The sequence below is a fragment of the Cucurbita pepo genome, chromosome 14, assembly GCF_057944985.1.
Source record: "Cucurbita pepo subsp. pepo isolate OVF chromosome 14, ASM5794498v1, whole genome shotgun sequence".
Classification (NCBI taxonomy): Eukaryota; Viridiplantae; Streptophyta; class Magnoliopsida; order Cucurbitales; family Cucurbitaceae; genus Cucurbita; species Cucurbita pepo.
Genome location: NC_141811.1, coordinates 6,564,822 through 6,585,596, shown reverse-complemented (window position 1 = coordinate 6,585,596; position 20,775 = coordinate 6,564,822). Strand labels below are relative to the sequence as shown.

Below are 20,775 nucleotides of genomic sequence, written 5' to 3'. Positions count from 1 at the left end.
TCCAGACCCTTCAAAGGGAACCGAGACGCCAAAGAGTTGGAGAACTTCATCTTTGATGTCGAACAGTACTTCAAAGCCACAACGGCCTATACCGATGACAAAAAAGTGACAGTAGCCTCAATGCATCTCATAGACGATGCAAAGCTTTGGTGGCGTTCAAAGGTGCAAGACATCGAAAATGGATTGTGCACCATCTACTCGTGGGAAGACCTCAAGAGAGAGTCGAGGGACCAATTCTTCCTTGAAAACGTAGAATATATAGCAAGGAAAAAAACTAATAGCCCTTAAACAAACTGGAAGCATAAGGGATTATGTCAAACAGTTCTCGACCATGATGCTAGATATCAAGGGCACGTCAAAGAAAGACAAAGTATTTCTCTTTATAAATGGGTTGAAACCGTGGGCCAAAACAAAAATACATGAGAAAAAGGTTCAAGGCCTAGCCACCGCAATCGCCAGCGCCGAGAGACTCCTAGACTTTGGAAACGAAGCGAGCTTCCAATGAAAAACAACACAAGCCCCAAACACTGGGGGCAAAACTCATCGAAATGAAGGCCCTAATAGGCCAAACGAAAGTAACGAGAGACCAAGTGGGTGGGCAGATAGACCTCCTCAGAATAACCAAGCAGGGACATCTCGAGGACCTTACCCTCAAAAGAACTACCCGACGACACATTTACAATGTCTGTTATGTAAAGGCCCCCACAAATTGTCCTACTGTCCTCACCGGGCCTCTCTCAGTGCACTCCAAGTGTCCATTCAAGAGAGAAACGACACAAGAGTCGAGACTACGCAAGGCAAGAGGGAAGATCAAGACAACCCTTGAATGGGTGCGCTTAAATTCTTGTCAGCCCTCCAACGGAAGGTCGACCCAAAGGAGATAATAGAGAAATGGCTTATGTTCATAGACGCAACAATAAACTCCCGATCGAGCAAGAGTACCTTGATAGACTCAGGTGTGACCCACAACTTCATCGTCGACCAAGAAGCACGAAGATTGGGACTCACCATAGAAAAAGACCCCAGAAAAGTGAAAGCTGTCAATTTCGAGGCCTTGCCTATCGTGGGAGTCTCAAAAAGAGTCCCCTTCAAATTAGGGGCCTGGTCAGGACAGATGGACCTTGTCATGGTTTGCATGGACGACTTCGACGGTACTTGGGATGGACTTCCTCCTAGAACACAAAGTTATCCCAATGCCACTGGCGAACTGCTTGGTGATTACTGACCACAACCCCACAGTAATACCTGCAAGCATCAAGCAACCAGGTAATCTTAGAATGATCTCGGCCATACAATTGAAAAGAGGACCCGCACGAGAGGAACTTACATTTATGGTTATACCCCTGATGGAAGAAGTGACCACTGAGGAAACTATTCCAAGCGAAATCAAGAATGTACTAGACAGTTATGCTAACATAATGTTAGAGAGCTTACCACAAAAATTACCACCTCATCGAGGCATCGATCATGAAATTGAACTTCTCCTCGGGATTAAACCCCCAGCGAAGAATGCATATCGGATGGCTCCCCCTGAGCTAGCCAAATTGAGGAAACAACTAGATGAGTTGTTGGCGGCGGGATTCATCCACCCTGCAAAGGCACCTTACGGAGCCCCCGTACTGTTTCAAAAAAAAGAAGGATGGGACGTTGCGTCTGTGCATAGATTATAGAGCCTTAAACAAGGACTGTACACAACAAATACCCACTGCCGATAATATCCGACTTGTTTGACAAGCTTCACGGGGTCAAATACTTCACGAAGCTGAACTTACGATCAGGGTACTACCAAGTACATATCGCCAAAGGGTACGAGCCCAAGACAACGTGTGTAACAAGATATGGGGCTTTTGAGTTCCTAGTAATGCCCTTTGGCTTGACAAATGCCCCAGCTATGTTTTGCATGTTAATGAATAGGGTTTTCCACGAATACTTGGATCAGTTCGTTGTAGTATATCTCGACGACATAGTTGTATACAACGCAACCCTAGAGGAACATAAGGTGCACCTGAAGCTAGTGTTTGACAAGTTGCGGCAGAATCAGTTGTATGTCAAGAAAGAAAAATGTGTCTTCGCACAAACGAGTATCAACTTCCTTGGACATGTCATCAGTTGTGGACAGATCGGTATGGATAGCGACAAGATAAAAGCTATCCAAGAGTGGAAAATTCCTACTTCCGTATCTAATGTACGATCCTTCCTAGAATTGGCAAACTATTATAGGTGGTTCATCGAAGGGTTTTCACGACGAGCCGCCCCATTAACAGAACTTCTGAAGAAAGACCACCCTTGGTCGTGGTCAAATGAATGTCAAATGACCTTTGAAGATCTGAAGGCAACCATGACAATTGGTCCTGTCCTCGAATTAGTGGATGTTTCTAAACCATTTGAAATAGAGACAGATGCTTCCGACTTTGCCCTAGGCAGTGTTCTTATTCAAGAAGGTCACCCCATCGTTTATGAAAGTCGAAAGCTCAATGATCAAAATCTCTCTTTTGAAAATCTCTCTCTACCCTCGTTTTCTAAAACCTTCTTCTTAAATCGAGGCCAGAGGCTCGAGCATACGTCGCTTGGCCGTAGGCGACATAAGAACGAATTGGCTTAGCTCACTTGTTGTTGGAAAGTGAGTGTCGCACAATCACAAATCCGCTGCCATCAAAAGTGTGATTGTGACACACAACACTTGCATCTTTTTCACGCATTTGACCTCCGCACGCGTTTGAACGCGCTTGAACGCCTCCGCTACTTCATTCTTTGCTTGCAGCAGGATCAACCACATGAAGCGGCTCTTGTCATCGACCAGCAGAAGGAAGAGGGTCTTGCCGCCTAGGGTCGCCAGCTTGATGGGCTCGCAGATATCGTCGTGCACAAGCTCCAACGGCTCACCAACATGGTAGGATGCCGAAGACGAAAAGGAGGTGCGCTTCTGCTTGCCGATGAGACACCTGTCGCACAGCCTGTTCACGCCTTCGATTGCCAAAAAAATCGTACACCATTTTCTCCTTGTATTTTTGTAGAGTAGGGAAGCTCAAGTGCCCGTACCTTGCGTGCCACCTCCAAGCTACTTCTTCGGTCCTAGCTGAGAGGCTGACTGACTGCTTTATCTCCAACTCCAGGATGTAGAGATGGTTTTGCGTGAGCAGTCGTCATTGATCATCGTAGATCTTGAGTAGCCCATGCTCGATGGAAATATAGCAGTCGGCCTTATCAATTTGACTCAGGCTCACAAGGTTAGCCTTGAGCCTCGGGATAAAGTAGACGTCGGTCAGCTTGCAGTGCTCGCCACCCTTGTCCACGTACAAGATGGTGTCGCGCCTTTCGATCTCGATGACAGAGCCATCGCCGAACTTCACTGTCTCGCGAATCTCTGAGTCGAGTTCAAAGAATGCAGACCTGGCCCCGGTCATATGGTTTGTTGCCCTTGTGTCGAGGACCCATCGCCAGTGCTCGTGCTGCTCGCCTCTCTTGCCGATCTGAGCAAACACTCGCTCCTCCTTCAACTGAATCAGCTCTCCAGCCGGTGCCTTTGCTACGCCCACCTGTAACTCTTCTTCGAGACCTATCGAACCCTCATCGACAAGGCTCATCGAAGCAGCTACGCCATCGATTCCTTCCGTGGATTTGGAATTGGAATTGGGGACATCGGATAAGACCAATGCGCTCACCATGAAAAGAGTCAGCTTTTCCTTCTCGAATTGGGCCACATGGGCCTTCTCCTTGTTCCTGAACTTGTTCCAGCAATTCTTGCTCAGGTAGCCTTTCTTCCTGCAGTTCGAGCACCGGATTGGCCTGCGCTATTAGCCGACTCCTTCTTCTGCTCCCCTTCTTTCTCGCGCGCGCGCATGTGAGATTTCCACTACTTCTTGCCGCCTTTTCTGCCGGAGGACCCGTTTCTCTCGCTGGAGTTGTCGCAAAGCTTCAGGCGTGCAAGCGTTCACAACTCGCACAAGAATAGGCATTGGAACATCAATTGGATGAAGACATGCTTCATTTATATCCTTCCATGCATCAACCACTTGTTTATGAAGTTCAACACAAGCTTATTCCTCTAAACAACCACATTGTTTTATGTAACATTGAACTGCTGAAGCAACATGTTCCTTCCGTTGCTCAAACTGAAATAGAAAAACAGGTAGGTAAATGCATTTTACTTTAAAAAATTCAATTTTGTTTGTGCTGCTTTCCAAGAATAGTAAACCATATATACCTTGTGGGAAATGAAAATGAAGTCAACCATGAGTCTAGCAATTATTATTGCAACTTTAATAACTTTAGGTCTTCTAGAAAACCATTCAATTACCTCATTCGTTATTATGTCACCCATGCCTATGAGTGAAATGTTTACAATCAAGGAATATCCTGAGCTATGCAATACCCGTTCCATGTACTCTTTCAAATTTGGTTTGTAATTTTTGTTTAACCATTTAGCTTCTTCGAAATAGGATCCAGCTAGCTTTTTTATCTGTAAATTTAAACCAAAATGGTAACTCTTGTTTATATGTATAAAAAGAAAGGAAAGAAGATAGAGGAGGGAGACAAAGAAATCTTACTTTTTCTTTGGTGGTATGAATGTGAAGCGAACTTTCATCCTTACCTATTTCATTGTTGATTTCCTTATAAAGATTTAACATTGCTATATATAAAGGTTTCAGGTACTCGGGGAAGTATATCAACCATGCTTTTATCCCATTTGAAAATTCAAAAACATTATTGTTGATATCATTCTCCTATTTATAATTTGAAATTAATAGTATTAAAACTCTATCCAAATTTGAAACATTGAAAAAACAAATTTTCAAAAATATTTTCTTCTCTTTCTAAACTTTGGAAGAAATTTGTATGGTATATTTAAAGGGTATGCTATATGTAAACAATAAATTTATTAGTTATCTACAAGGATGAATTCAAATGACCTTTGAATTGCTCGAGTGAAAAATTGGAGTTCTTCAAATGTTCAATAAGCATCATATGTATCATCTAAAATTGAAGAAATAGCTATTATTTTAGTTAATATTTTTCTTTCGACGTTAAACTGCAGTTCAAAGTTGCACCCAATGTCCCAAAGTAGCACTCAACATATAATTTAAAATAAATAGTACCAATAACCTAAAAATGTAACTTTATAGGTTAAATATGAAATTGCATACACAAATAAATGTTAGTGAAGTTGAAGTTTCTGTCGAAATCCAAATCCAGTTTTGAAAAAGTAAGCTCACAGTTTGAGAATGGGAACATATTGTCCTCTTTAGGCTTTCTCTTTCGGGCTTCCCCCCAAGGCTTTAAAACGCGTCTACTAGGAGAAGGTTTCCACACCCTTATAATGGTGATTTGTTCTCCTCCCTAACCAATGTGGGACATCACATGTACTCTCTTGCCTTTAATTTTGGAAGGAGTTTTCTTAGTGGTCATTTCAAAGCACGGCTAACTTGAGCAACAAATTTGGGGTTGAGTCTTCTCCGTGCACCCTCATATGTGCCGCTTCATATAGACTTAATATTCCTCTTGCATCCTTCGCTAGTGATTCTTTGAATTTTCCATTACTTTCTACAAATTTTGTAAATATGTCTACACCAAATTCATGGGCACAAAAACAACCATTAATTCTTGAAATTATTAAAAAAAATTTTTGAAGATATTGATGAAATTTATACCAAATGACGATTATTTCGATTAATATTTTTCTTCCGGCATTGAACTGTAATTCAAAGTATACATCCAGTCTAATACACTACTTATTTTCATTTCCTTACCGGACAAGTTTCATGTTTTTCATAAAAAAGACAGAAAAAGAAAGCTACATAAAATAATTATATACAGAGAAACAACCAATTTAGAGACATTTCTTCAATGTTCTACAAAGTTGTCACCTATTAAGAGTCCACGCAATTTTAATATTGTCACTTACCAAGTATCCTGCAGGGTAAAATTCATCGATCGTCTATCAAGTTGTCGCCTAAAAAAAATAAACGACAACTCTAAGTCCACCATAGCCTACCAAATTGCTACCAATTTGTCACAATTAAAACTATTAATGAAAATGTGGCTAAAAAGAATTATGAATTACTACTACTTTTTCATAATTTTTTTTTTAATTCTTAAAATAAAACTCTTAAAGCACTATTTTGGCTTATTGATTTCTTTGTCTTATCTTGTATTTTTTAGGAGTGTTTTGAAAAATTATAACCCATATTTTCATAATTTAAAAAAAAATAAATTTACAATCTTATTTTTATTTTAAAAGTTTGGCTAAAAAGTTACATTAATAAAAGTTTAAATTATTTTATACAAAACAGTGAGTCAAGTTCTAGAGTAGAGTAGAATTCTAATTTATGATGTTGGATTCACTAGACAGAATTAAATTTTAGGGAGCAGCGTTAAGCTAGCATCAAAAGGTCGCAATAGGTTCGGCTTAGGTCAACAAAGTAAGTGACCCTACCATCATTTGGTTATAATTGTGTGCTGAATGATGACACGTGTCCATATATGCAAACTGTTATGAAATGATATGTATACAAGATGTTAAGTGAATGTTATGTTGTATGTGATAAATTGATATGTTTATGATATAATATGTTGAAGGCATGCTCGAGTTATGTTATGTGACTTTTATGATAAATGATATGGTATGATATGTGCATGATGTGAACGGTTACGTGCAAGAACATGAAAAATGTTATGATATGACATATGTGTAACATAAATGATATATGATATGATTGACAAACAAAATTACGAACTGGCATGAAATACTGCACTGATACATGCATGGAAGATATGATAAAAGGACGTGATAAAAATGATATGATATGAAGGAAGACGCTATCAGAGTTTATATGATAATTAAAATGGAAAAATGTTAGAATCTCATGCATTATTATGCGTTCATGCATCGGGGGTACCCCTTCTCCTTCGCGATAATACGGACGCATACGCTACGAGACAGAAAAATAATAATGATTATGTTCTGCATATGAGTTTATTAGTTAACATAAACAATAATTAAAAAAATATTATTATTGTATGAATTTAAAGTTCAAAGCAGGCTAAGTTGATCAGCTTGACGGCTTGACCACAAATGGCGTGTTCCGTTTCAAACAAAAACGATGGCGTTGGCGACCGCCGGTCCCCATCTCAGTGCTTCTGAATTGTAATGTTTCCTTTTGCATTTTCTTTCTAAAATTGTTCCGAATATGGAGCTGTAAGTACAGATTGTATTCGCTGCACTTTGATTACTTTTTTTTTTTTTTTTTCTTTTCTTTCTCTTGTTCACATTCTTCGAATCTCCAGGAAACAATACCTTCCATATTTTCATATTCATCTCGCTTCTCTGTTAACTCTTCATTTCAGTTTCCGTTTTTGTTGCAGATTGACCCCCCGCCATGCCGATTTTGGATTTTAATGATCGTCTTTCGCTAGGTACACTTGAATGTAAATCCTGCTGTGGCATAGAATGTTTCTTCATCTCTTTGTTTCATTTACTTGTCGATTATGCCTCAACTGCCGTGGTTTTTGTGTTTATAATCTGATGCTGAGGGGACTCTTCTGCTTCATATGGATTCTGCGGTAGGTTTTTGAATGAACAGAGTAAAATTGCTAGGGAATAGGGGAAGGAGAATTGAATGAAGTTTACTTAAACGAATGCCTGCTTTCGGCTTTATTTCGTGTTATTAGAACTATCGTGTTGTCGATCCTTTACGAGTCCGATTATGAGTCTGATTTTCGTAGTGTTTATGAGAGACTATAGCAGCGTAGGCTACAGTAAAGCTCTGAATGATTTGCTGGATTTTGGTAACGTTATTCTTAAGGCGATTTGTCGCATCAGACTAAAAAGTTTGCTAATGTTTACTGGTGGTAGAGAATAGGGATCTATTATTATTAGCTGTAGAAAAAGTTTAGTCAAATTTGAATAGTATATAGTTATTTGTCCAGCGTCCTGATCCACATACGCTAAATTTATTTGTAATGCTTGCTTTCGGCTTTATTTTGTGTTATTAGAACTATCGTGTTCTCAGATCCTTTATGAGTCTGATTTTTGTAGTGTTAATGGGAGGCTATAGCAGGGTAGGCTACAGTAAAATGTTGCTAGATTTTAGTTCTGTTATTCTTGTAAAGGCCATTTTCGCATCAGACTAAGGAGTTTGTTAATGTCTACTGGTAGAGAATAGGGATCGATTATTTGAAAAGTATATAGTCATTTGTCCAGCGTCTTGATCCATTTAAGCTAAATTTATTTGCAATGGTGATTTTCTGAATATAAATCTCACGAAAGCTAATTTGTAGTGAATAGTTATTTGCCCAGCGTCTTGAACTATTTAAGCTAAATTTATTTGCAATGGTGATTTTCTGAATATAAATCCCACGAATGGTAATTTTTAGCGAATTAGTTATTTTCCCAGCATCATGATCCATTTAAGCTCAATTTATTTGCAACGGTGATCTTCTGAATATAAATCTCACGAACGCTAATTTGTAGCGATGCAGTTGGATTGGAGGAGTTTTATTGTTTTATGAGTATTTGGCCTCAAGATGTCATGCTTATCTAATGTTGATTGGTACTGGGAAGAAAGAAAGTGAGATCTGCTGCTGGAGGGCGAGAGAAAGTCTATATGATATTTGCCTGTCCGGCTCCTTTGGGATGTTTTTCTTTTTTTACATTTTTCTTGAGAATAATACTTGTCTGCTGGAATTTTATCGATTTCTTGCATATTTTTAATCATCTTGTTGACTTCACTAATGGCTGTCGATGGGGAAGAACAAAGAATGGTCCTCTTGATTTTTAACATCATTTGTTATTTATTCCCGTAAAATGTAAATGATGAGTTGAGCAGATTAGTTAAAGGGCTCTAAATCCATTTTGCAGTTGAGGGAGGTTTCGACAGCTGAATAAGAACTTGAGGAGCACCAAAGAGGAGATGAAAGAGGGGTCAACAGGGTTGGCTATTGGAATTTTGATAGGAGTGGTGATTGGAGCTCTTTTGGCGATTCTTGCTCTATTCTGCTTTAGATATCATAGGAAGCGGTTGCAGATTGGTAAAAGCAGTTCCAGGACAGCAGCAAATGTTCCCATTCGAACAAATGGAGCTGATTCTTGTACTATTCTATCAGACTCCAGAGTGAGTCCAGAATCACCAGTGAAGTTCAGCCGAAATGGCATATCCTCATGGCTTGACAGATTCAAGAGAAGCAGTGTGATCTCGGCATCTGGGATGCCTGAATATTCTGTTAAGTAAGTCTTCTAGTGCAACTCATCCCTACCATTTAGTGTGTATGAGATCCTGTCATATTTCTATGATGTACATGCCTTGATATTATGATTCAACTGAATAAAATATTCGATGTAGAGAGAAAAAGATGATCCCTATTTGAGGAATTTTGATAATTGCTAAAAAATCTTTCAGATTTTAGTATGTCTTCACTTTCTACCGGTACTGTGGTTGCAGAAACTCTCCCAATACCTTCTTTAGATTTCATGGCTCTCTAGAGATTAGTAGTAAAAAAATTTCAATTTCTAAATTTTCTTTTCTTCACCTCCACTTAAGGCTAAGGGCGCTAAGAGACTACTATCGTCTGAGAAAGAAGGAAGATGTAACTGTAATTTGATAGTTGTGATGAAAATGTAATTTAATTTGTTATTAAACGTTGTTTGTGATACGATGCAGGGATCTGCAAAAGGCAACCGGCAATTTTACAAGTGTAATAGGACAAGGGGCATTTGGTTCCGTTTATAAAGCTACTTTGCCATCTGGTGAGACTGTTGCTGTGAAAGTGCTCGCAACCAATTCTAAACAAGGAGAAAAAGAATTCCAGACAGAGGTAAAGATGGTGAATCATTAATTTGGGCTTCATATATAGAATATGTTACAAAATACACAATTTCATAAAAAGGTTGTTTCCTTCAGCTGTTCCTCAAACTTTAACGAGCAAATATCCATTGCTAAAAAATATGCCTGGTTTGCTACTCCAAGGTTATGGCTTTATAGTTCTTTTTCCCTATTTCCATTGCTCCACTTTCGGATCTAATTTTGATGATTAACTGTTGTCATCAAAGAAGATAAAAAGAGAAAAAATGTAATGAGCAAAGGATGAAACGGTTTTAAACTTACTCTGGAAATCAGATCTTTAGTTTAGAGTTCGGAAATAAAATAAAAGAATTTCGTATAACATTTAGCTCGACCAATATTCTTGCTGTTTTTTTATTTCTTAGAAGCTTTATTCTTTTCCATGTATTTTTCTTCTAATTGACAAACTCACGTATTCTATGTTTACTGTATCAATAACTGTTATTTCCCTGTGGATCATTCAGGTGATGTTATTGGGAAGATTGCATCATAGAAACCTCGTGAATATGGTTGGATACTGTGCTGAAAGAGGCGAACATATGCTTGTGTATGTCTACATGAGTAAAGGCAGCCTAGCATCTCACTTGTATAGTAAGCTGACTATATTCCCTCTTGATCTGTGAAAGGAACAGTTTCAGAGATTGACTATGTAACGCCCCAGATCCACTGCTAGCAGATATTGCCTTCTTTGGGCTTTCCCTTTCGGGCTTCCCCTCAAGACTTTAAAACGCGTCTGCTAGGGGAAGGTTTCCACACCCTTATAAATGGTGATTTGTTCTCCTCCCTAACCAATGTTGGACATCACAATCCACCCCCCTTCGGGGCCCAACGTCCTCGCTGGCACTCTTTCCTTCCTCCCATCGATGTGGGACCGCCCCCAAATCCACCCCCCTTTGGGGCCCAGTGTCCTTACTGGCACACCGCCTCGTGTCTACCCCCTCTTCGAGGAAGAGCGAGAAGGCTGGCACATAGTCCGGTGTCTGGTTCTGATTTGTAACGACCCAGATCCACCGCTAGCAGATACTGTCCTCTTTGGGCTTTCCCTTTCGGGCTTCCCCTCAAGGCTTTAAAACGCATCTGCTAGGGGAAGGTTTCCACACCCTTATAAATGGTGGTTTGTTCTCCCCCCAACCAATGTTGGACATCACAAACTAGAAACTTTCTTTTGTCACTATCAATGAATCTAATTATTGTTATCATCATCTAATCTCAATGTTCACGTTGATGTATAGTATTAGCTTCTTAAATTTCAAGAGAAAATTATTGTATGGTAATTGTGCACAAGCTCCTTATAATTTCTACAATAGAGAATGACTTTCTCTTGTTTCTGTATAGGTGATCAGAATGGACTACTGAGTTGGTATATGAGACTTCGTATAGCTTTAGATGTAGCAAGGGGTTTGGAGTATCTCCATGATGGGGTAACTTTCTTTTATCCTCGGTAATCAGGCAAATAATCAGCACATGAACGTTTTGAAATTCGTGCATGGCTGAATGCTATTGATGTTAATGATGCTTCATGCTATTGATGTTAATGATGCTTCAAATTTTACTTCAGGCAGTTCCTCCAGTAATTCACCGGGATATCAAATCAGCCAACATTTTGTTGGATCAGTCCATGAGAGCAAGGGTATGCCCTTTCTGCTTGTTTCAAGTGTCTCTGCAATAAGACTCGGAAGGGAACTTGTTATTGTTTTCATCTAAATTCTGTTGCTTTAATGTAGATCAAGGATTTTCCAAGACAATGTTTTATATATCATCAAGTTCGCTTGCATCTGAGTTAATATAATGATAAGCAGGTTGCTGATTTTGGGCTTTCAAGAGAAGAGATGGTAGACAGTCGAGCAGCTAACATCAGAGGAACTTTTGGATATCTCGATCCTGAGTACGTATCTTCGAGGGCTTTCAACAAGAAAAGCGATGTTTATAGCTTCGGAGTATTACTTTTTGAGATTATAGCTGGCAGAAATCCTCAACAGGGCCTTATGGAATATGTTGAGCTTGTAAGATCTCTCTCTCTCTCTCTCTCTCTCTCTATCTCTGTGAATGAATTAGCAGCTCTACTCTGTGAAGTTCCTACCGTTTTGAGTACTTTCCTTCACAACTTTGTTTGCGTAAGCCCTTTTTTGGCACTAGTATCTCACAACCTTCGTCTAAAAACAACACAATTTTCTATGATGATGATTAGGCTGCTATGAATTCTGATGGTAAAGTTGGGTGGGAAGAACTTGTTGATTCCCGTCTCGACAGAAATTTCGATGTTCAAGAGCTGAACGAAGTTGCAGCTCTTGCATACAAATGTGTTAACCATGTCCAGAAAAAGCGACCTTCAATGAGAGACAATGTACAAGTTTTGTCCCGAATCCTAAAACAAAGGAAGAACAACAGTCGTAACCGAAATACGGTGTCAACGACAACGGATGAAGTCGCCATTGATATTGATCAACTAGAAGCCAGGAGTCCAAGGCCTGAACACAGAGGACAACAGCCCGTGGATAGTACACCTGAATCATGTGAAGTATAGAAAATGGTTCTTGGTTCATTTTCTTTTATTCTTCTTTATATTGACAGTGCTTTTCTCAACATACCAAGAAAGAAAATTAGCAGAAGTTAACAAGAATGTAATATAGTTTTTTTTTTTTTTTTATTCCTTTTGATGTTTGTAAATTGAGGCATCGGCAATGAAAGTAGTAGAAATTTTTTTTTGTTCATTACTTTTTCTGCTGCTATCCTTCTAATGCTATCATTTTTTTGAATGAAAAAAAGATATGATTCAATCGAATTTAACCTCAATTCAGATTTTTTATGGAACATAATTAAGTGAATGAGATACTAATTATTATTCCAAGGTAAACGGACCAATCACCATGATTGTTCAATCCTCCCTTCCAAAATTGATGAATTAAAAAAGGATCAAATTACAGCATCAATCATAAACCAATCTTAAAAAACTTGTATATTATGCTCATAAATTTTGTACTGCACGTGTCGTAAATCCATTAAACAACAATGATGATACATTCTAAATAAAATTTCAATTATAAAATCCAATTAAAAATAAATCAAAGTATAATTTTATTTATTTATTATTATTATAATTTTAATTTAAGTAAGAACATTAAATTTTTAATAAAAATAAATGAATTTGAATTAGACTAATTTTAGACAATTGATTAATTAAATTAATTTTGGAATAATTGATTTAAACTCAAAATAGATGGGTTAGGGTTAGGCTTGTCGATTGGATTGTATGGGTATGGGTGTATGTACGGTGAATGAATTGAATATTGTTTTTAACATTTCTCTACATTGGGTAATACGGCGCCGTTTAAAAGCGCAGCGGCATCTTCTTCTATCCCTGCAGTCTGCGATTGCATTATCCATTTGTAAAGCCCACCCAATACTTCTCTCAGACGAGTCTGCGGCAGAAACAATGGCAGCCATGGTCTCGCTTCAGAGCTCCATGACCGCTCTTTCGCTCTCTTCCAGTTCCTTTCTTGGCCACCGCCTTCAGCCGTCCACAATTTTCGCTGCGCCCGTACGATTTCTACTCTCCCTTTCGATTCTAATTGCTTTCTCATTCTGCTTCATTTTAAGCGGTTTTCTCTTCTTTTTGCCTCTCAATTTTGTTCTTCTGAGCAATTATGCTTCAAAATGTATACCTGGTTCCCTGGTTCGGTGAACTGTCGACTGAAATTTAGCCGATAGATGAACTTCTTAGCTCTATAAATCGTTTTTGCCTGTGATTTTTTAGTTTTAATTTTGCTCTGTAAATTATTTGTTCATCTTGACATCTGAGCTGTGTCCTGCATCACCAACATGGAAACGTCGAGCGTTTCTTTTCTAGTTGTACATTTTCCCTTTCTGTTTGGAAATGATGATGATTTGATTTCTTGATTCTGATTTTCTCTCCTGAAATTAGATCTTCAATGTCATCAGGCAACCATTGTCTGTGCTTCTCATTCGTAAATCTTTTCTTTTCCCCTCTTGTTTTGGTTGTCTCAACAAACATTTAGCATTTTGATATTATTTGGTATACTATCTGTAAGTAGCCGTATATAAATCCAAGTACATTTGCACTGCGTTCCAAAGAAGTATTTGGACAAAAAATAGATCAAACTTAAAAGTTTCTGTCAAAATTTTCCCCCAAACCTTGGTAATTAAAGAATACTTCCCAGATGTTCTGTGGCCTTTCAAGCTAACAAATTTTATCAGTTATTGTTTATATTTGAGCTTGTTTTGCATTATATCGTGTTGAAGTAATTGGTAGGATAGTTTGTCTCTAAGCATCTCTTGATTAACTTGCAGGTAACATCGAAAGAGAAGCCATGTCTCATAGTAATGAAGGTTAGTATTCTTGCCTTTTCATGATTCGTCCTTTCAACACGTTTAAATTTAATAGAAGATCAAGTATGTTTACCATGAGTATATCTGGGGAAAAGAACGAGACGTGAAACAGGAATATGTTGAATGGTAGACTTGCTGAGAGAATGATATACATACTGCCACCTTGTGATATTATAAATGTATTGTGATCTAACCCTTTTGAAGTCCCTTTTAATAACCGTCATTTAGTACAAGTTTAAGCAATTTTCCATCGAATATGTTAATTTAGAATAAACTCGATGCAATTGTAGCAATTTGATGAAGCACTATCAAATGCTTCTTTGATATAGGAAGTTTTTTTTTCACCATAAAAAGTCACTGTTTTTATAGTTAAAAGTAACTCCAAACATTCTATTAGATAGTGCTTCACTAAAAAATATCATTTCCAAAAGTCTCTCCAAATCCACCCAAGTATCAATGGTAGGTTTTATAATGATTCTATAATTGTTCTTATGGCTAATGGTTCTTTCCAGCAATGGTCATCTAAATCTTCTCTCTTCTAAATGAACTCTGCCACAAAGTAAAAGTTTAGAATGATATGTTCGGTGTTTCAGTTCTTGCATTTCTCGTTGGAATGGGATCAAAGTCGTCTACTGTTTTCCCCAATATATTTACGTCTTTTTACATTTTCTTTTCCTTATTGGCAGCTCAAAAGATGGGAACGGAAGGAATGTAAGCCAAACAGCCTTCCTGTATTACACAAAATGCATGTCAAGGTTGGAGACACAGTGAAAGTTATAGCTGGCCGTGATAAGGGAAAAATTGGAGAAATCACACAAATTTTCAAACATAATAGCAAGGTGACAGTGAAAGAAATAAATTTGAAGACAAAGCATGTAAAGAGCAGAGAGGAGGAAGAACAAGGACAGATTATTAAGGTTTGTTTCTGTTCTTTGCAACTAATTCCAATCATCAACTGTTGTCTATACAAAATGAAAATCTATGAATGGTCAGTTTTTCATCAACCCGGAAACTTTTAGACCCTCCAAGAAATTGAAGTCCGTTTGGTGGTGTGGTTTATTTTTCATTTCCTTCGTCCGTTTGGTGGTGTGGTTTATTTTTCATTTCCTCCGTCCGTTTGGTGGTGTGATTCTATATTTGATTGTTTCTTCATTGTCTCATGTTTAACAGATTAGTTTCACCGCATAGTCTAATTTCTTGTTATGAACTTACATACCTCTTGGTGCTGATATTTCAGGTCGAAGCACCCATCCACAGCTCCAATGTGATGCTTTACTCGAAAGAAAAGGATGTAGCAAGCCGGGTCGGTCACAAGACCCTTGAAAATGGAAAACGAGTACGATATCTCATAAAAACTGGGGAAATAATTGACAGCACTGACAATTGGAAGAAGCTCAAGGAGGAGAAGAGCAAAACTGAAGTGGCTACTACTGCTTAAGGGTCCTCTTTCAACTGCACGTATCACTGATGTAGTTATGTATCTCAAAGGGTATTTCAGTAGCCCATATTCCTATTTCAGCAAACATTTTTGTTGCGGTCTGTTGTGTTCATTGATGCATAGTTGAGATATTGATTTGGTAGTTCATTGTTTATCTATAATTTATAACATATTCCCTTGGTTGAATGGTTGGAATCTCCCCTATACATGTTCAACTCTGAAAAGAATAAGTAACACATTCAAAAGTTATATTCAGAGGGAGAGTCTTGGACATGGGACATGAACATAGTTATACGTGAATTCTTGAAAATATAGGACATTGATAGTAAATCATTATTTATTTTTATTTTTAAATCCATAATCTTTTAGGTTTTTTTACTAACAATAAAGAACTTCTTTTTCAATTACAATAAAATTTAACTACATGCATGACATTAAATTTAAATGTGTGTAGTAAAACCTTAAAACAACACCAAAAAAATAAATAGTGAAGGGGAAAATAAGTAACTTAGCATTTGAAACAAATGGAAAAATAAATCAATTTTTTAATCTAACCTAAGGGCTACAAAAGGACAAGAACCTTAACACTGATTTTAATGGCTTTCATCATTCGTTGATGTTTTATTGGAAAAATAAGAGGAGCACTTGATGTCTTGTGAAAGTATATAGAAAAATGGTGTGAAACCTACAATTGGTCAAAGCCAATTGAAGGGTAAATGGGTCATTTTATCCCTCCCTTTCTAATTAGGGGTTTGGATTAGCTGGTTTGCTTAAAAAAAAAATGAGGGTTTAGTGATTTTTTTATTTAGAGAGAGACAAATATGCTTGAAATAACCGTAGTTATTATTGTAATTAAGTTCTAAATTTTTAGCATGGTGACATTGGAGGGATTTTGCACATATTTTATGAGGCAAGTAGGAGTTGATTCAGACCAAAAAGTTGAACTCTCATGAACGTCAAGAACTTGTTTTTTTGTTTTTTTTTTTTTTTTTTTTTTTTGAAGTTTTAGTTTTTGACGATATTTTGACTCGATTATTTCTTGTTTTGATTGACTAAAAATAATGTGAAAGTATCTTAGTAAATATGGATTAAAAGTCTACCCTTGTCGTGAAGAAACTAAGTTAATTCGAGTTATGTAGAGAAAATTATGAAAATTCAAAGAAAATAGAAAAGGATAATAATAAAAAAATAAAAAAAATAAAAAACACTGGTTTAGAAATCTTGAAAAAACGAATGAGTCGAATGCGGAGGTGACAACACGTGAAAGAGAGATTTCAGAAACTTTGGAGCTCCTAACACACATAAAAATTAGCTCGGTTAGGCATGCATCATCCATGTAAATAACTTGTGATGTCCTACATCAGTTGGGGAGGATAACGAAACACCCTTTATAAGGGTGTGAAAACCTCTCCATAGCCGACTCAATTTAAAGCCTTGAGGGGAAACTTGAAAGGGAAAGCTCAAAAAAGACAATATCTGCTAGCGGTGGGTTTGGGCCATTACAAATGGTATTAGAGCCAGACACTGGGCGATGTGCCAGTGAGGAGATTGTTCCTCGAAGGGGGGTGGACATGAGGCGGTGTGCCAGTAAGGACGGTGGGCCTCGAAAGGGGGTGGATTTGGTGGGGGTCCCACATCGATTGGACAAAGGAACAAGTGTCTGCGAGGATGCTGGGTGTCACAGTCATGCTCGTCCAGGGCGTGTTGCCCATGACCACATACCCATGCCAAGCCAAACCCTTTATGTTTTTCGATATTGTAGTGCTTTACTTTTGTATTTCTAAAGAGTATGACGTTTCGGCAAAATTATGTCTAGGCCTGGTAGACATGAATGCCTCAAAATGTACTATAGGGGATATGACTAGTTGTCAACTTCTCCTTACCCAATAGTTATATACTGTAAGCCGTTGTTGTTGCCTTTTTGCTTGCATCATATATAACACCAATTTCAATATCTCAAATCTTGCTTTCAAAACTCTCTTTCGAAATCTCTCTGCCCCCATTTTCTAAAACTTTCTTCTTGAACCGGGGCCAGAGGCTCAAGCATACGCTATCTGGCCATAGGCGACGCAAGAACGAATTGGCTTAACTCACTTGTTGCTGGGAAGTGAGTGTCGCACAATTGCAAGTCCGCTGCCATCAAAAGTGCGATTGTGACACTGGGCCCTAACGGGGGAGAGGGGGGGGGGGGGTGGATTGTAATGTCCCACATCGGTTGGGGAGGTAAACGAAACACCCTCTATAAGGAAGTGAAAACATCTCCCTAGTAGAGGCCTTTTAAAGCTAAAGCCCGAAAGGGAAAGCCCAAAGAGGACAATATCCACTATTGGTGGGTCTGGGTCGTTATATAACCACACGAACTTTAGGCAAGTCAAACCCTTTTTGTCTTTCCATGTTCTAATGTTTTCCTTTTGTCAAACCCTTTATGTCTTTCCATGTTCTAATGTTTTTCTTTTGTATTTCTAGGGAGTATGACTGTCACGACCCAATATTTTACTACGGATCGTGACTAGAAACAAGACACAAATGCATGAATTGTTTTAAATATGAAGTAAAGAAAATCCTTAAATTCCAATAAAGTTTTTGGACGACAAACAGATAAAACAAAATAAATTTTGAAAGTATGCAAACACAAAATAAAGACTGGACTGACGCCCCGGGACAACCCGTTCCTCTGTGACAAACCCCGCTTCCATCACGCTCGTCCTTGACCGACGCCTCGCGCTCCTGAAAAAAAAAAAAACATAGCAAGGATGAGTATAAAAATTATACTCAGTAAGCCACCTACTTGTAGGCTATCTTCGCAGCTTTATTTAACAGATTCCCACGGTTTCCTAATTCGGTTCTAGGACATCTGGTTCTAATCTTAGTCCCTTGGGGCTTGCCCCTTGGATTTCAGCGGTTCCTCGTTCTTTTATTAAACACCTAGAAGTTCCTTACGCCAAGCTAATGTGGTTGGTATCTCTCTATCAGGTGCTACCTCTACATGGTTATCTGGGACTACATGGTATCTAGCCTAGGGGTGTGCTGAATACCCCTACGCCCATATAGTCCCCCTATGGGGGGTGCGGCCCAACCTGTTCTCATGCAGCTAATGGGCTGTACGACGTGGGGACACATTTCTCATGCGAAATGGCTAACCGCTCTCACACTAGCAATCTATGAAGACTCAGAGGTACCTTCTTGTCGTGGTAAACCGCTAAGTTCCTAGGGAAAAATTAAGTCTAGCTGGAGCGACATATCGCTCCTAACAGTAATTCCCTAAGCTTTTCATAGAAATGGGCCCTAGCAATTAACAGAGGGTGCATGCAATCGTCTTCTAACATCATACTATATAATTCATGCAAACTAGGCATACCGGCTCAATAGGGGGATGACCTCCATCAAGCACCTAGAGCACGAAGTTCGCGCTCAATGGGGCAAATTCATCCATCAAGCACCCGAAACACGGAATACACAATTCGAACATAAAATAAACGCATGCAAACATACAGCGGAAGCTTAAAGCATACAGCAACACTCATGTAATTCACCCAATACAATCATAACAGTTCATCTGATCAATAATTTACATGGAGAGCTAATATGAAGCAAAACTACTAGCATGCATGTAATCCAAGTGAATCCTACAAGTATTTCTTCCTAAATATCGGGTGGTGACTTACCTGGTTGACGTGTGCCCTTTTTGCGACCGTTTCTTTGCCCGTGAGGTGTCCAAAAAACTGATTTCTTTAAATTAGGTCCCTATTCACGTAAAAATAGTATTAGAACTGGAACCGGAACAAAAATTGGGCAACCAGAGAGCAACTGGGCCAAAACGGCCGGTCCACGTGCGCACATGCGCCGGCAGTGCGCTGGGAGTGCGAGGTCACGCGCGCGGGAATGCGCCAGTCGCAGGGCGCACGCGCGCCAGCCTCTGCGCAGTCGCGGGTTGACCGGTCCGGTTCGGCTTGGCTCGGCTCGCGTTTGCGGTTAGGCCCGGCTTTGCAGGTGACACGTGTCGTCACCTTGCTGTAGCTGCGTTGCCCCAGCCGATGGTTGATGCGTGTCCGGCGCTTGTCGCCGCCCTCCGCCGCTCGCTGGCCGACCCTTTTTTTTTTCCTTTCTTTATTCTATGTCTTTTGAAATCTGTAACACAATCATCTTTTCCGATTTTCATATCTTTCGATCCGTAGACCAAATCGATATGATTTCTTCGACAAAGTTCTAGATCGTGTTACGGGCTACGTCCTAGTATTTTTTTTGTAATTTTTGCTTGACTACCGGGCGAGTTAAGAACGTCGGAAGTTCGCTCACAGTTCTCGAACGATTCTTGGATCTCGGCCTTCGAGTTGAGGTCTCGGCCAAACTTCTTCACGGACCGTGCGTGAGTTGTTCCTAGGTGAATATTTCAGCATTTAGGATCGATTCACATAGGGAAAACTCAGATATGAGAAATGTCGTTCAGAAACCTTACCTCGTGAAATGTTCTTGGGTCTTGACGGAGCGTCGGCCTCGCTAACCTATCAATCCTTGTATAAGTCTTGTCTGAAGATGGATTCCGACGATGGTCCGTTAACCTTCACGACTGACTCCTCTCCAAGTTCTCTCTAACTCCTTCTTTCTTTTGCAGGGGATCTGATGGGGTTCTCCTTGGACCCCTATTAGGGCTGGAGGGGCAAAATGACATTTTTGCTCCTCAGTTGACTTAGCCCCCCCCCCCCCCCCCCCCCTCTTTTTTTGCGTTACAAATTCTCTCATTCTTAGGAACTTTCGTCCCCAAAAGTAGGTATCTCTTGGAAGAGTTCGGGATAAGCTTTCCTCACGTCCTCTTCTCATTCCCAGGTTGCCTCTTCCTCACGGCGGTTACCCCATGAGATCTTTACCAAGGGAATATCTTTGTTACGCAACTGCCTAGTGTCTCGAGCCAAAATTCTGCTAGGCTTCTCCTCGTAAGACAGATCTTCTCGAAGAGGAAGCATCTCATGCTCAATTACATGAGTAGGGTCTGGAGTATACTTTCGCAGCATGGATACGTGGAACACATTGTGCACGCCGGCAAGGTTCGGTGGTAGGGCAATTCTGTAAGCCACAGCCCCAACTCTTTCTAGAATCTCGAAGGGGCTTATGAACCTTGGGCTCAATTTCCCTTTCTTTCCGAACCTCAACACCCCC

The 20,775-nt window shown here is 39.3% G+C and overlaps 2 protein-coding genes and 1 pseudogene across 6 annotated transcripts; 2 read left to right on the top strand and 1 right to left on the bottom strand.

The window, feature by feature from the left end:
• Positions 1-3,143: 3,143 nt before the first annotated feature.
• On the bottom strand, positions 3,144-7,301 carry LOC147789404 ((+)-gamma-cadinene synthase-like; annotated as a pseudogene).
• On the top strand, positions 7,042-12,547 carry LOC111809785 (calcium/calmodulin-regulated receptor-like kinase 1). Of its 5 annotated transcripts, none has more exons than XM_023696209.2 (9): positions 7,042-7,144; positions 7,363-7,413; positions 8,858-9,223; positions 9,657-9,810; positions 10,301-10,427; positions 11,172-11,257; positions 11,395-11,466; positions 11,636-11,839; positions 12,025-12,547. In XM_023696209.2, exons 3-9 carry the CDS (start codon positions 8,910-8,912, stop codon positions 12,358-12,360), a joined length of 1,293 nt encoding a protein of 430 aa, XP_023551977.1. In that variant the 5' UTR covers positions 7,042-7,144; positions 7,363-7,413; positions 8,858-8,909; the 3' UTR covers positions 12,361-12,547. The 5 variants fall into 5 exon arrangements, with proteins under 5 accessions (XP_023551977.1, XP_023551978.1, XP_023551976.1 ...); XM_023696210.2 differs by having other exon boundaries at positions 7,053-7,195; XM_023696208.2 differs by having other exon boundaries at positions 7,054-7,195; positions 7,345-7,413.
• A 648-nt stretch (positions 12,548-13,195) lies between these two features.
• On the top strand, positions 13,196-15,807 carry RPL24 (Translation protein SH3-like family protein). The gene is made up of 4 exons (XM_023697740.2): positions 13,196-13,374; positions 14,145-14,183; positions 14,870-15,100; positions 15,421-15,807. The coding sequence occupies exons 1-4, from the start codon at positions 13,270-13,272 to the stop codon at positions 15,619-15,621; spliced, it is 576 nt and encodes a 191-aa protein (XP_023553508.1). The 5' UTR covers positions 13,196-13,269; the 3' UTR covers positions 15,622-15,807.
• Positions 15,808-20,775: the final 4,968 nt, after the last annotated feature.

Coding starts and splice junctions, on each gene's coding strand:
- LOC111809785 (XM_023696209.2), top strand. CDS start 8,910: ATGAAAGAGGGGTCAACAGGGTTGGCTATTGGAATTTTGATAGGAGTG. Junction 10,428..11,171: donor CCTAGCATCTCACTTGTATA/GTAAGCTGACTA, acceptor GTTTCTGTATAG/GTGATCAGAATGGACTACTG. Junction 11,467..11,635: donor ATCAGTCCATGAGAGCAAGG/GTATGCCCTTTC, acceptor AATGATAAGCAG/GTTGCTGATTTTGGGCTTTC.
- RPL24 (XM_023697740.2), top strand. CDS start 13,270: ATGGCAGCCATGGTCTCGCTTCAGAGCTCCATGACCGCTCTTTCGCTC. Junction 14,184..14,869: donor CATGTCTCATAGTAATGAAG/GTTAGTATTCTT, acceptor CCTTATTGGCAG/CTCAAAAGATGGGAACGGAA. Junction 15,101..15,420: donor AACAAGGACAGATTATTAAG/GTTTGTTTCTGT, acceptor CTGATATTTCAG/GTCGAAGCACCCATCCACAG.